The sequence below is a fragment of the Corylus avellana genome, chromosome 4, assembly GCF_965113065.1.
Source record: "Corylus avellana chromosome 4, dhCorAvel1.hap1.2, whole genome shotgun sequence".
NCBI classification, from domain to species: domain Eukaryota; kingdom Viridiplantae; phylum Streptophyta; class Magnoliopsida; order Fagales; family Betulaceae; genus Corylus; species Corylus avellana.
The window spans coordinates 17,337,610-17,350,455 of NC_142493.1; the positions used below are offsets into that span (position 1 = coordinate 17,337,610).

At 35.3% G+C, this 12,846-nt stretch overlaps 2 protein-coding genes across 2 annotated transcripts; one reads left to right on the forward strand and one right to left on the reverse strand.

Moving 5' to 3' along the window:
- The first annotated feature begins 556 nt into the window (after positions 1-556).
- On the forward strand, positions 557-3,402 carry LOC132180085 (vacuolar iron transporter 1-like). The gene is made up of 4 exons (XM_059592931.2): positions 557-1,026; positions 1,228-1,313; positions 1,435-1,549; positions 2,946-3,402. Exons 1-4 carry the CDS (start codon positions 782-784, stop codon positions 3,241-3,243), a joined length of 744 nt encoding a protein of 247 aa, XP_059448914.2. The 5' UTR covers positions 557-781; the 3' UTR covers positions 3,244-3,402.
- A 3,661-nt stretch (positions 3,403-7,063) lies between these two features.
- HSFA8 (heat shock transcription factor A8) lies at positions 7,064-11,537 on the reverse strand. Its single transcript, XM_059592974.2, has 2 exons — positions 11,065-11,537; positions 7,064-8,244 (listed from the first exon to the last, which is right to left on the reverse strand). Exons 1-2 carry the CDS (start codon positions 11,284-11,286, stop codon positions 7,306-7,308), a joined length of 1,161 nt encoding a protein of 386 aa, XP_059448957.2. The 5' UTR covers positions 11,287-11,537; the 3' UTR covers positions 7,064-7,305.
- Between the last annotated feature and the right edge of the window lie 1,309 nt (positions 11,538-12,846).

Consider the following 12,846-nt stretch of genomic DNA (forward strand, 5'->3'; position numbering starts at 1 on the left):
AAATATAATTTTTTTCCAAAAATTAAACACCATAAACATAGTTTTTAACAAACAGCTAGTAATCTTGTATGGCACTTTTTTTTTTTCTTTTCTAGCATTTAGAGTCCTTTTGACATGGGAATAAAAAGAAATACTAGGCTTACAAACACATTTTACAAATTGATGTAGCACAACATGATTAGATATAAGATAAATTCAAATTTAAATAAATTTAATCATATTATGTCACATTAATTTGTTAATTTTTTTTTTTGTAAAATGTATTTATAAGCCTAACATTTTTCAAAAATAAATGGGTTAAGTATATTGGATCAAGATTCAAGATGTTCCTGAGCCTACCAACAAAACAGCCCATATTGGAAAGAGTAAAGAATCTGTCAGCATACATGACAGACAGACAAAATGTACGTATAGTGTGAATAACTTTTGAAAATATCAAAGAGTCCAAATGTTTTGATAAAATCCAAAAATAAATAAAAAATTGAGCATTTTGTAACAGCGACAGGTCGTAAACAACCCCGACACAACACAAGAGCCCAACTCCAACCCAAAGTATCTTCTTCTGTTTTTTTCCTCTTAAAGGAAGAAACATACGACAGTGTTGGCACAGCAAATAGGCCAAATAAGATCACGCGCAACCGCATCTCTCCCGTGTCTGGAATCTTTCCCCACACAACGGAAACGGCAAACCCTCCTCCTTTGTTGAATTTATACGCATACAGACAACCTCATTAATCTAACGCTTTCTCTTCTCTCTCAAGCTCAAACCACAGCTTCTTCAATGGCCGCCAGCGAAGAACGAAGAGCGCTTGAACCCGAGAAGCAAAGGCTGCTCAACCAGCACAAAGAGAAGCACTTCACTGCCGGCGAGATCGTCCGTGACATCATCATCGGCGTTTCGGACGGGCTCACCGTGCCATTCGCCCTTGCCGCTGGCTTGTCCGGCGCCAATGCCACGTCCTCCATCATCCTCACTGCCGGCATCGCAGAAGTTGCCGCCGGCGCTATCTCCATGGGACTTGGCGGGTGATCATATATATATAATCATCTCCGAATGATCAGTATTTTATATCACTGTTTCTAACTTTCCCACTACCTGCTTGGTTACTCAGAAAATGTAGGACAACTTCAACAAACAAGAAAGACAAAATAAAGAAGAAGAAAAAAAAAGAAAAACAGTTTCATTAAATTTATGTATTTCAAGTGGGTGCATCGGCATTTGTGCAGATATCTTGCGGCGAAAAGCGAAGCTGATCTCTACGTGAGGGAGCTGAGGAGAGAGGAAGAAGAAATAGTTGCGGTTCCTGATACAGGTCCCAACTTTTTTGTTTAATTCATTTCTTTTACAAATTAATGTTTTTTTCCTCCATTAAAAGTGTCGGGAAGAATCTGTGTGATTTATGAAAGCAAAATTGTTTGATTATAAAATTGTAGAGGCGGCGGAGGTGGCGGAGATACTGGCACAGTATGGGATAGAGCCCCATGAATACGGGCCAGTTGTGAACGCTCTCAGGAAGAAGCCCCAGGCATGGGTTGATTTCATGATGAAGTAAGTTTTTTTTTGGGTGTATAAGTTATAACAAAGGAATTGAGAAGAAGATTGAAAATTTAGATTCAAGAATATCCGAACTTTGAGGACTATATCATTATCATATCCTTTTTATTTGCCATACCTGTTATATCTGTTTAGGCATAACATACTCATTGATAAAACTATTAGATTCACCGTATTGATTGGTTTTGAAGACTTTGGTATTGAGGGTTAAGAGGTAGGTGGGGAAATTAAAGGGAAGATCAGAGGATGTGCTCTGAAAGTTGATTCCTATTTATTGACAATTGTTTTTTGGGTAGGCTAGATTGGAAAGAACGGTTCCACTGAAATTCTGTGATGACCGAATACAAGAAAAGGAACTTTTGGTTTTGTAATGTTGCTTAAAAGTTGATTTTACTTTTGAAATGTGGCCAAGCCCATGTGGTCTGGACCCCAGTTTAAAATAAAGTGGAGGAATAATGATGTCGACTTGAGTTGAGTTCTTTTATTTTCCTGACAAAGTTTTCTTTTAAGTTGAGTTGGAAAAATTTTCTTAAATTTAATTTATAAAAGTGACATGTGTTTCTTAACATATAAGATGTACATGTTTTCTTTAATAGCAGGGACACAGTTGAAATAAATTTTATTAAAACTCTTTTGCATCTCACATGTTATTAAAAAAAAAAAACACATATCACTTTATAGACTAGTTTAAAGAAAATTTCTCTAACCCAATTTAAAGAAAAACTTTGTCCTTCTATTCTTTTCTTTTTTTATTATTTTTTTATTATTTTTTTTTATTCAATATTGGAGAGGGGAAAGGGGAGTTGAGTTGAGTTGAGGCCGTTTGATTACAACATCCTTTTTTTTCTTTCCCTTCTTTTAAGGCATTAAACGAAGTTTAGGCGTATATTTATCCATTTACCTTTCATATTTGGTCTTATTTTAGTAATTAGTTACTAAAGGTTCCCTTATAACTAAAGTGGGTGGTCAGGACAATCTGCCATGCTTTAAACCAAAGAAAGAAAACCAACAAGAGAGAGATGTTCATCAATCATCATCATCCTTGGCCTGGGGTTATACTTACTTACAACCTCAAAAAAAGGAAAACAATAAAAATAAAAAAGTTTAGGTAGCCAGCGTCCAGTCCAATCAAATAGTGTACTACTAAATCACCCAAGTTTAGGGTCAGATTGTGACCCCTCTAGTTAGGCCTAGCATATATTATTAGAAAATAATATAATTTAGTAAACTGTTATATGATTGTTATATAACTAAGATAACGTTATGCTCTTGAATTTTTCATTAAACTATTTTTTTTAGAAAAAAACCGCTAAATATGTTTTCTCGTAACAAGTATTAAACGTGCTCACAACAAAATAAAAAACACGAAAAACCCTTTTGATTGATGCAGGTTTGAACTTGGATTAGAGAAGCCTGATCCAAAGAGAGCACTACAGAGTGCACTCACAATCGCAATTGCTTACATCTTGGGTGGATTTGTGCCGCTGGCTCCTTATATGTTCATTCCAAGGGCTAGAGATGCTGTGGTTGCTTCTGTTGCGGTGACCTTAGTGGCATTGCTAATCTTCGGCTACGCCAAGGGCTACTTCACAGGGAATAAGCCCATCATCAGTGCCTTGCAAACTGCTCTCATTGGAGCCATTGCTTCTGCAGCCGCTTTTGGCATGGCAAAAGCTGTCCATCCATAGTCTTCTAGCTACCATTCCATAATAATAATAATGCTTCTTCTTCTTCTTTAGAGAGTTTTTGGCTTGTAAGTATGTATCCCTTCTGGCTTCTGCTGTGTTTCAAAACTTGGACATTTCTTTGTTTTTATCCTTCTAGTTTGATCTTGATTTACAAGAGTATCTCTACTTCTGCGAAACAATGGCCCTTGTCAAAGTTTGGCTAGGAGAAAGAGCAACTTAAATGGATAAAATAGTTATTATTCTTTGCCTAGAGAAAAGGGGAGAAAGATAATAATAATAAGGATTGGGAGAAGAGCTCGCTGTTCGAGCAGGAGAGCCCTTGCCTGCGCAAAGGGTCCTACAGGTGGGGTCCCTGCTCGGACAAAGATCTCCTACTTGGTGGGGTGAAAAACAGTTACATGAGTGGTTATTGGCTAAAATCGCTAACCGTAACTATCTAGACGGTTAGTAAAATTCACTAATCACCTAGGCGGTTAATCGGCGGTTATTAGTTAATAACCCTAATAACCGCTAACCGCTTTTAAAATTTTTTTTTTTTTAAAAAAAAAAATCAAAACGATGTTATTTGTATGGTAATACGATAATACCTTACTACATACGACATTGTTTCTAGATCTTTATATATATTTAAACACAAAAACAACATCATTTCATGAATTATATAGACGGTTTTCAAAATCTAAAATTGCTAACCGTAACTACCTAGGCTTTTTCAAAACCTTTTCACCCCTAGTATGCACTAAAAAGATAAGAAGTTTGAGGGATAGAATTGGCTTGCAAATCCAGGGGAAGAAGATGAATTTGAGGGGTGTCCCCAACACATCATCAAAATCAATCTACTTCACAATATTCACTAAAATGTAATTCAATATATATATATATATATATATATATATATATATATATATACAAACAAATAGTCTGAAAACATTATATAAAACTTACTTGAAAGAGTTGAAATTTTCAAATGCTTCAAATACTGGATTTCATAAGCTACATCCGAAATATTACAATGATAAAATTTAAAGGTAGGATTCCAGTGTTTGCTAGGTGGATACAAGAGATTTTTCTAAGGAAAGATGTTGTTCCAATTGTGATGTTCCATACAAAAGAAAGGAGTTTTTAAATAGGCTCCAAAAAGGGAATAGTACAATATTAAGTTATTCAATAAACAGTGCAAAATAGTTGATAGTGTTGATTGTAAAAGTGCAAGAGAAGTTTTACAAAAAGATGTTAAAAATCTTTGCTAGATGGCAGGCAATTTTAAGTTCTTTTGAATTTAAAATTGAATATATAAAAAGGAGAATCAAATAGTATTCCTGATTTTTTAACTCGTGAATTTCAACAGGGAAAATGAATAAGCTTGACAGATCCAAAAGTTAGAATCCTGGAGATTATTCAATGACTAAGCCCTCCTCACCTTCACCACAGAATAATCTATCCCCTTCTTTCTCTTCTCCCTCTATGAATCTTGGACCAACTACAGCAACTCAGAATAAGTTTGCAGTTTTAAGGAATAGACATCAATTTCCTTCAAATTGGGTTGGAAAAAACTTCCTTCGACTAGTCTCAAAAACTGCTATGTGTCTTAAAATATGTGCAAATCAAATGTTTTGTTTTTAAAATATTAACAGATGAAACCACCATTAACTACTCTCTCTCTCTCTCTCTCTCTAGTATTTAAAAACAAAACATGTGATTTGCACATGTTTTAAGACACATGGCAACTTTTGAGACTGGGTTGAAGGAAGTTTTCTCCAACCCAATTTAAAGAAAATTTATGTCCTTAAGAAATTATCCTCCTCTCCTTTACCTTCAAAATTAGCCACATATGTCCAAACAACATCATCCTCATCCAAAAGTACTTCTCCAAAATTAGATAGAATGATCAGTTCTTCTCCTACACCAACTTTAGCCACCTTTTCCCAACCTCTCAAATTTTGCATAGGTCCAAACAACCCAAATTATTTGCTGTAGAACCAGAATATCAGCATATGAAGAATATCATAGAATTAGTCACAGAGGCTTCCCCCCTGGATGGTATTTTATGCCAGAAGACCAGAATAAATCCCAAAATTTTTATGAATATATTCTTGTTGATACTCGATTAGTAATCATTTCTCACACCCCTTGCAAATTTGATCTAGAGCATAAGAGAATTGCCTTTTCAAAATATACAATTAAGAATATTCTTTCTCCTGCCAATTGGGGTAATAACCCTTGGAAATCAAGACAATTTTCGCATCCTTTCATTCCCCAATCATATAATTATTTTGATTATCAAAAAGCTTGGTACAATACATTTTTCTTCTAGAATGATAGATACCAACATTCATAGTTTTTTATTTTTTATTTTTTATCTTTGACAGAGTTCATGAAATCCAATCATTGCCATTATGATTTGATTTTTGGTGGAACTTGTTTGGAGATGAAACCAGTATTATGCCCCCTCCTCTTGTTCAAAAATTCACTGAATATTCTAAAAATAATCATCCTCCTCCCTTGGCAAAATTTCCTCAATTCTATTTCTTTCTTCATTTTAAAATTCATTGGATTATGGCATGGGATTACAATTTCCTTTTTCCAAACAACGTCTTTGATCCCCAAATTACTGAAAATAATATTAAATATGTTGCCAGAACAATCTCAGTGAAATGGTGGGACAAGTTTACCTATGAAAGAAAGGATAGATAGTATTACCCCAAACCCCTCCTCCAAACTTACAATTTGAAGAAAAAGAGTTAGGAAGTAGAGCATCTTTTACTTCATATGCTCTTTATAAATGGAATATTGATGAATTATTTGAATATGAAATCTTGAATGTATTACCTGAAATGACCATGGTTGCTAATATTTATAAGCAAGATAACAGATCTGATCATCAGATAGCTAATTGTATTATTACAGGATTTACTAGTCAGTTAAAAGGATGGTAGGATAATACCCTTAGAGATACTAAGATGCTGCAAGACAGGCAATTCTAAATGAATTAGGACAACCTATAATGGATGCTGTGAACACTTTAATATTAGCCATAACTAATCATTTTGTTGGAGATCCTTCAAAATACAGAGATAATGTCAAAGATCGTTTAGAACATATTAGATGTCCAACTTTGACAGATTTTAGATAGTATAAGGATGTTATTTTATGTAGAGTATTAGTTAGAATAAATATAACAACTGCAGGTATCTAAAAGGAAATTAATCACCTAACCAAGAAGTTTGCCACGTATGGTAAACGATAAACTAAGTATGGAAAGTAGAAATTCAAAGAAATTTCAATGTCATGTGGTGATTTTCGCGATATTTTGTTTCCTTTGATGTCCCCGTCACACTCTCGTACGAACGGGAGTGCAACCAGTAGATTCTACAAGAGCCCAAGGGCTTCTCAGTCACTTTTCCGTTCGAACGGGAGTGTAAGCAATTGTCTTGGGCCAGACTCCCAAGAGGGTCGTTCGCAACCCCGTTCGAACAGGGTGCAAACAGGCTAGTTGGTCCCTCTCCCAATGGTTCCGGTCACACTCCCATTTGGACAGGGGTGCAACCGAGCCTTCCTGCCTCGCTCCATGGTTGTGCTACATTAATACAAGATGTGTTTTTTTTTTTTTTTTTTTTCGACATGTCCACACAAGAAAGGGGAGGGAGATTCGAACTAGTGACCTCCACTTCATTAAGTGTTACAAGATGTGTTAACATAATGATATTTGCCAATAAGGCATGTTAGTCTGTTAAGAGTAATCAGCACATGACATTTCGACTAACACAACAAGATTAACATGAATAACTTAAAAATTCACCTAGTCTAAAAACAAAAAAGATAAGTCTCATCAATCGCGATTAGGAATTTTTCATTAAATTTTACTTTGTGAAAGAAAGAAATAGCAAGAGCCAACTTACATTTGATCAGATAATGAGTACTGTAAGAAAGTTGGAATGTAGAACGCTTTTATGACGAATAACATAGTAAGGGTGTTAGAAGAGCTCGCAAAAACAGGTCCCATTTGCTCATTAGAAGTTCAAAGTGCTGCCATTTCTCCAACTAAGCCTTATAAACTGATTATTACATTCCCAACTTACTTGATTTCTCCATTTCTTTAATCAAAAGTTCAAAATTTTCAGATGTTTCACACTGGCTTCCAGACTCTGTTGATTCCATCTCCATCCCAGAATCAATAGGCTCTTCACTATCCATCTTTCTGTCTTCAGTATTTTTTATAAAAGGGGTGGCTAAAAGAAGCTGTTCCCATGAACCATCATCCGGTAAATCCGGTAGGATAAATGAGGCATGATTATCTAAAGAACACTTTTTTTCATCCATAAGAAGCTGTTCCCATGAACCATCATCAGGTAAATCTGGTAGGATAAATGGAGCATGATTATCTAAAGAACACATTTTTTCATCCATAAGCATTTTCAAAAAATCAGCATTCAGAAAAAAATCTTTCATCCCATCAGGAGGAGGATTAATTTCTTGTTTTTTTTCTGAACCTGGGGTTCGTATCTGTACAGGTTCTGGTGTTTCATCCACTGGTGGCTGGTACCTTATTATCATCCCATCAGAAGCTAATGGTCTATCATCCTCTGTACCCACTTCAAGAATATTGGCCGCTTTAGCCATGCGCCAATTATTTTCTTTTGGCTGAAGCAGCTGAACTAAAAACCCAGGGTTTTGCATGGCCATCACTAAGAATGACAGTATCTGCTGCTGATTCTTTTCCATTCCTTGAAGGCGGTCTCTCAAGAGGAGCAACTTATTATCTGAAATTTCCTGGTGCTGCCTAAGATTGACCAACTCCTGCGTAAGAGCATTTTTATCTGTCTTTAAGTTCTCAATTTCCTTCCACAGATCTAAGTTTTCAATCTTTTCTCCTGGTTCATCAGAGTTTTCAGGCTGCTGTGACTTTTTCCTTCTACAGATATTCTTCAACAAATGTTCTTGCCCTCGGACAAATCCATCATTTGCAAATTCCCAGCGGTCTGTATCAATTTTTCTAAAACCCTAGAAGAAAACCAAAGTTACTAATTAAATGAGCACTGGCTGATGCTTTACATAATACACCATTATTTAAAGGCATACAGAGAGAGAGAGAGAACTTGTAATATGTGTGTGTTGTTTGGGTTTGTACACCACTTCAACTCATCATATAATTCATGTTTTAGTGTACATCATTTATACAAGCATATCTATTTAAAATGATCCACTAACTTGCAATTTATCTGAATTTCAACAAAATACTGTTTAAAAGCATTTTCATCCATTAGCCGCGAGTTGAACTTTTGTATGTCCAAGCTAGCCAAAGATAATTGGACCATCTTCCTTTTATTTTCCTGCTTTAATTATTTGTTTTATTTTATGAAACCCAGATTTTACATGGGAAACAACTGTGCCTTAAGATAATCTCATGGATCACCAGAACAACTTTACCATGCTCTTCATAAATACAAAAAGCATTAGAATTTGGCATATATTACACGAGGTTCCTATTACTTTAAGTGCAAGATAACTATCTAACATAGTTACATTGTTTTGAACAGTGTTTGTTCTTGCCAGTTGTGTGATAGAAGCCCAAAATAATACCTGACCTTGTGATAATATTGTATTATAGAAGAGAAATCATTTAAGCACATTATGTACCACAGAAAATTTCCTAGAGGAGGACTTCCAAAGTGTTATTCTCTATCTCAGACTTATGCAGGGGAGCTGCATTGTTTAAAAATTCCCAGATTTTACAATTAAAACAAGAGGACAGACATGCAAGAGAAATTATTATTATTATTTTTTAAATTGATTCAACAGACCTGCAACGATATTAAAAGTAATTGCTTAAAGGGTATGAAAATGGATTTTTCTTTTGCTTACTTTCATATAAAAGTAAGCTATGCTATCACCCTACCCTTACAATAATCTAATTAGATTCCAGAGGTGTATCTCCATTACATTGGAGTATTACAGTTATTTTTAAGGAAAATCATGACCAGATGAAGGCTGGTAAGGAGTATTTACACAGCATAAAACTAAAATGACCAGTAAGTTATGGACAAAAAGATGAAGAAAAGATGGTATTTGATAGCTTGTTAAGAGCAACCTCAGACATGCAGCCTGAAAATTCTTGTATTCAAAACTTAGCCTATTATGCAACTCTAGGACTGATAGGCATGTCTAAGCACTTGGCATTCATTAAATAGGAATGTTAGAAAACCATTAGGGTGATAGATGGTACCATTAGAAACCGGTAGGCACAACATTTTATGTAACAGCTTTTTTGAACCAAAATTATCAGCTAAAATTTGAAAGAACTCAAGTGCTGTGACACAAAACTGTAATAAACTCTGTAACCCCTAAATTAGGTATAAGACAAGCAAGCAAGACAAAGTCCTAGGCAAACTTGACTAATGACATAATGGAATGAGTTCTTCAAAATCATGAGTGATACAACACTAGTTTCTTTGAAATGTTAACAAAGATAATCACATATAATATAGGAAAAACGGTAACTTTGAAAGCTTAAGCTAGAGTTAAACTTCATCATCTACCAATAAAAGAGTCACTTGTGTTCATGCAATGAATTTTTATAACTGTTTTTACATTATAGTAGAAATTCTTCAAGAAGTGCGGTTGCATTTAGTGTGAGCTATTAACCCTTCCTCATTTCCCAATCACCAATAGTGGAGAGCCACACCCAGGTATACAGATATGATATTATCATTTGAAATGATGCATCATTCATGTCAAAATAATGAATGAATATTTTTATTCCATTACAAACAAGGATACATTTCTGCCTTCCAAGTACCTAGTTACCTTTCCCCAACAGAAATTTCAATAGCCAATAACCAAGTATCTGCATTACCAAGCATGGTGAGCCCAATTAGACCCCAAATAAAGAAAAACAAAAGGCTCCACAAGTTCCAAGAGAAATTAACCATGCTGGGGTGAACGAAATCATCTTCCATCCAAATTCAATTGTGTTCTCTATAGGGCGATCAACAAGACCAATTTTTTTATCTTAAAACCAATTTTTTGATAAGTAATATTGTATAAATAAATAAAAAGCACAATGCGTCCCTAAGTGCACAGATAGTATACAAAGGAAAACCCGCAAAATCCCACAAAATCTTAAAACCAATTGTTGGAAGTCAAAGGGATAAATAACAACATTGCACCCTTTCTTTCCTTATGATGGGACTAGTCACTCTTCGCATAAGTTGATCACACTGCCTACCAGCATCTCATCTTTCTCTGTATCCCACACCAAACCTTATATCAAAAAGTTTTACATTGCAGGATAGAAAATAGTAACTTGGTAAAAAACTTTCCCCTCCTCACACTCCATTCAACAAAGAGGCAGAGAATTCCATATTACAAAGAGATACCATCATTAACCAGAGATTATTCCTTTCATTCCATGCTATTCTATATCTCAAAAATTCAATTCCCGCATCCATCTTAGAAAAAGCAATTCTAAATTGAATTCTCCAATTGCAAGGAGATACAATCATTGACTACAATGTATTTTCTCTCAATTCAAGCTCGCCTAAATTCACAAAAATTGAATCCACAAATCCAATTTAGAAATCACATGTAACATCTCCTTTTCTTCTAGACAATTTTGATGCAGACCCAGTACCAATAAGGAATTGCCAAACAACCCAGTACAAATTATAGCACAAACAGCGCACAACAATTCAAAAACCCACTATAAAAACAAACCCAATTACACAATCAACCACAAAACAAAATCCAACAAAACAAAAGCCAAAGCAAGCGTAATTCATAAAGCAATAGAGGGTAAAATAAAAGCACAAGAAGCAGACGTACATAGATGTTGAGTTGCCTCATGAAACTTGAGAAATTGCTATGCTTGAAGTACTTCGGAAGCAATTGGACCGATAACTCTGTCGTGTCCCAGATGACAAAGCTCCCACCCGTCTGACTCCATGATATGATCGAGTCCGTGGCCTCGTCGTCTACCATCTCGTAGCATTTCTTCAGAAACGGCGCCACCGAATCCGACCCATTCTCGGCCGATTTCTTCACCATCGTCCACGAAACCGAAAACTCGGAATTCGATCGGAATTCGCAGTAGATGTTGGAAACAAAGCAAGTGAGGAGGATGGGTTTACAGTACACTTTCTACGTTGGTGTGTGTGAACTGGTTTGGAATAAGAAATGGGGTGCGGCTCTCTTTGCGGTCTGTGTGGTGAGGTCCGTACGGTGAGATAGTTTCGGGCTTCTAGCAATAGGGGGTCGACATGTGGATTTGACTGAAGGAAGCTACGTGGGGAGAGCGAGGTGGACTAGACTTCCGAACGGCGATTGGCAGGGACATGCTCGGGCAACTATAAATAAAGAAATTCTATAATAAGAAAAGGACAAATATATATATATAAAACATTCCCAATTATTTATACAATTGGGTGCTAATTCTAAGGCAAAAGTGTCGATAATACATTTATTTATAGACGACTATTTATATTTCAAACGATCGTTGTGAGCATTTATATTGAGCTATTTTAAATTCGAAAAAAATAATTTTTTTTTTTTTTTTTTTTTTTTTTTTTTTATAATTTGAAGAGTCACTTTTAAAATGAATCAAATATCAAACTTTTTATACTTTCCTCTATTTTAATTAAATATTATAATTTTTTTTTTTTTTTTTTTGAGAAAGAAAATAAATATATAAAATTAAAAACTTAAATAACTTTTATTTTTCGGCACGTGTATTTATAGAGCCTTATTGATCAAAACTAAATTTAAAATAAAGTGGAGAGCTTGTTAACGTCACTCTTGGTAAGTATTTTCAAATTTTTAAAGAAAAGCCGAATTTAAAGAGCTCAATGCGAATCTTCTTAGAGCATCTCTAATGGGGTTTATAAATTAACTTTTTGGTTAAATTTAATTATTATGCTCAATTTTTACTCCAACGTAAAATAAAATTTTTTTCTTATTACTGTTGCAGTAAATTTTTATATTTACTGCAGCGCCTGTTAGTTTTTTTTTTTTTTTTTTTTTTTTTATCCCTTCGCTCTTACTGTTTCTCTCTCTCCCTCAACACTAGTTCGTTCTCTCCCCATTTCTGAGCTTCCTGGCGAGAAAAATGGCGGGCAAGAAAAGCACCTCAACCCCCACCACCAAAGAACTCTTCAATGCAAATCCATAATCCACCGAAGTCTTGAACCCACCAAGTCATGGGTATGACGCCTACCCACCGCATACACTGTCGCCGTAGAAGAAGCACTTCCACCAAGCCATGGCTATGAGGTTCAATGTGGAAATGGAATTCAAGAGAGATGAGGGCTTGGTTTTGTAGCCCATATCTGATATTTCCAACCCATCACGCCAAGAGATGAGAGATGGTCTCATCGAATTTTTATCCCTACATTTTATGGTCTGATGATTTCCAGGTGTTGATTTATTGGTCTGGTTACGCTGAGAGAGATGGGGGAAAGAAGATCTGATTTTGGGTTGCTGATAGTTTTGTTGAGAGAAAGAGGGAGTGAGGAGAACTTCCCATCTCTGGTTTGCCGAGAGAGAGAGAGAGAGAGAGAGAGAGGAGAAAATGTAGGATAAAAAATTGGGTAAATATATTAAAAATTTCTA

Bases quoted from the DNA above. Each gene is read 5' to 3' on its own strand.
- HSFA8 (XM_059592974.2), bottom strand. From the start codon at position 11,286: ATGGTGAAGAAATCGGCCGAGAATGGGTCGGATTCGGTGGCGCCGTTT. The intron at 8,245-11,064 runs GTACGTCTGCTT...GTTTTCTTCTAG, and splicing joins TGAGGCAACTCAACATCTAT to GGTTTTAGAAAAATTGATAC.
- LOC132180085 (XM_059592931.2), top strand. From the start codon at position 782: ATGGCCGCCAGCGAAGAACGAAGAGCGCTTGAACCCGAGAAGCAAAGG. The intron at 1,027-1,227 runs GTGATCATATAT...GCATTTGTGCAG, and splicing joins ATCTCCATGGGACTTGGCGG to ATATCTTGCGGCGAAAAGCG. The intron at 1,314-1,434 runs GTCCCAACTTTT...ATAAAATTGTAG, and splicing joins AGTTGCGGTTCCTGATACAG to AGGCGGCGGAGGTGGCGGAG.